Source organism: Dromiciops gliroides, chromosome 1, assembly GCF_019393635.1.
Source record: "Dromiciops gliroides isolate mDroGli1 chromosome 1, mDroGli1.pri, whole genome shotgun sequence".
Classification (NCBI taxonomy): domain Eukaryota; kingdom Metazoa; phylum Chordata; class Mammalia; order Microbiotheria; family Microbiotheriidae; genus Dromiciops; species Dromiciops gliroides.
In genome coordinates, this window is record NC_057861.1 from 100,606,767 (window position 1) to 100,608,506 (window position 1,740).

The window sequence follows — 1,740 nt, forward strand, 5'->3', positions numbered from 1 at the left end:
TTTTTTTTTTTGGTGCGGCAATTGGGGTTAAGTGACTTGCCCAGGGTCACACAGCTAGTAAGTGTTAAGTGTCTGAGGCCAGATTTGAACTCAGGGCCTCCTGACTCCAGGGCCAATGCTCTATCCACTGTGCCACCTAGCTGCCCCTCAGCTTCTTCTTTAATAAATTATAGGACTTACACTAATTAAAGGCTAAGGTCCCTTCTGGTTCTAACAATTCTTTCCATTTTTTTTAATTTTGTAAAAAACATTTTTATTTATAGTTTTGGGTTCCAACTTTTATCCCTCTTTCCCTCCCTTCCCTTCCCCCTCCTTGAGGCAGCAAACAATAAGATATGGTTTATACATGTATGATTATATAAAATATTACCATATTTGTCATTTTGTACAAGAAAACTTGATTAAAAGAAAAAAATGAAAGAAAATGAAAAATAGCATTCTTTAGTCTGTTCCATCAATATCAGTTCTTTGTTTGGAGGTGAATAGTATGTTTTATCAATAGTCTTTTGGATCCCAGTCTTCAGCAATCATGGTGAATTTGATTCAGGCTGTGTATGACCATTGGGTTCATATCCTGGTACCAATGGGATTTGTTATTGGCTATAATCTAGACAAGAGGAGTGATGAAAAACTAACTGCTTTTTGGAACAAGAGCATGTTATTTAAAAGGGAACTGAAACCTAATGAAGAAGTTACCTGGAAATAAAGGCTTTAGCTGAATTGAGAAATTTCCACGTTGAATAAAAATATTTTATGAAAGAATTTTTTTAAATACTCCTTTTGGATTGTCTTAGATCATTGTATTGTTGAGAATAATTAAGTCATGCACAGTTACTCATCAAACAATATTGCTGTTTCTGTGCACAATGGTCTCTTGGTTTTGCTCATTTCACTATACATCATTTTATACATGTCTTTCCAGGCCTTTCTGAAATCATGCTGTTTGTCATTTCTTATAGCACAATAATATTTCATTATTATCATATACCAGAGTTTGTTTAGCCATTCCCCAATGGATAGGCATTCCTTTGATTTCCAATTCTTAGCTACCACAAAAAGAGCTGCTTTAAATATTTTTCTACAAATAGGCCTTTTTCTCTTTTTGAGAATATCTTTAGGATATAAACCTAGCAGTAGTATTGCTGGATCAAAGGGTATGCACAGTTCTATAGCCCTTTGGGCATAGTTCTAAATTGCTCTCCAGAATGGTTGTATCTTTTCACAACTCCACCAACAGTGGATTAGCATCCCAGCTTTCCCGCATTCCCTCAAAAACATCCAATATTTTCCATTTTTGTTATATTTTCCACTCTGATAGGTGTGAAGTAACACCTCAGAGTTGTTTTAATTTGCACTTTTCAGATCAATAGTGATCCAGAATATTTTTATATGATTATAGATAGCTTTGATTTCTTTGTCTGAAAACTGCCTGTTCATATCCTTTGATTATTTACCAATTCGGGGATGATTAGTATTTTTAAAAATTTGACTCATTTCTCTAAATATTTGAGAAATGAGGCCTTTATCAGAGATATTTATTTCAAAATTCTTCTTCAGTTTTCTACTTCTCTTGTAATCTCGGTTACATTAGTTCTGTTTGTGCAAAAGCTTTTTAATTTTATACACTCAAAATTATCTATTTTATATTTTATTTTACTCTCTATATCTTCTTTGGTCCTAAATTCTTCCTCTGCCCATAAATCTTACAGATAAATGATTCCATATTCTCTTAATTTGTTT

General features: G+C 33.2%; 1 protein-coding gene across 1 annotated transcript; it reads left to right on the plus strand.

Moving 5' to 3' along the window:
- The first annotated feature begins 529 nt into the window (after nucleotides 1-529).
- On the plus strand, nucleotides 530-706 carry LOC122737551 (NADH dehydrogenase [ubiquinone] 1 beta subcomplex subunit 1-like). The gene has a single exon (XM_043979924.1). It carries the CDS (start codon nucleotides 530-532, stop codon nucleotides 704-706), a length of 177 nt encoding a protein of 58 aa, XP_043835859.1.
- The last annotated feature ends 1,034 nt before the right edge of the window (nucleotides 707-1,740 follow it).

Bases quoted from the DNA above. Each gene is read 5' to 3' on its own strand.
- LOC122737551 (XM_043979924.1), top strand. From the start codon at position 530: ATGGTGAATTTGATTCAGGCTGTGTATGACCATTGGGTTCATATCCTG.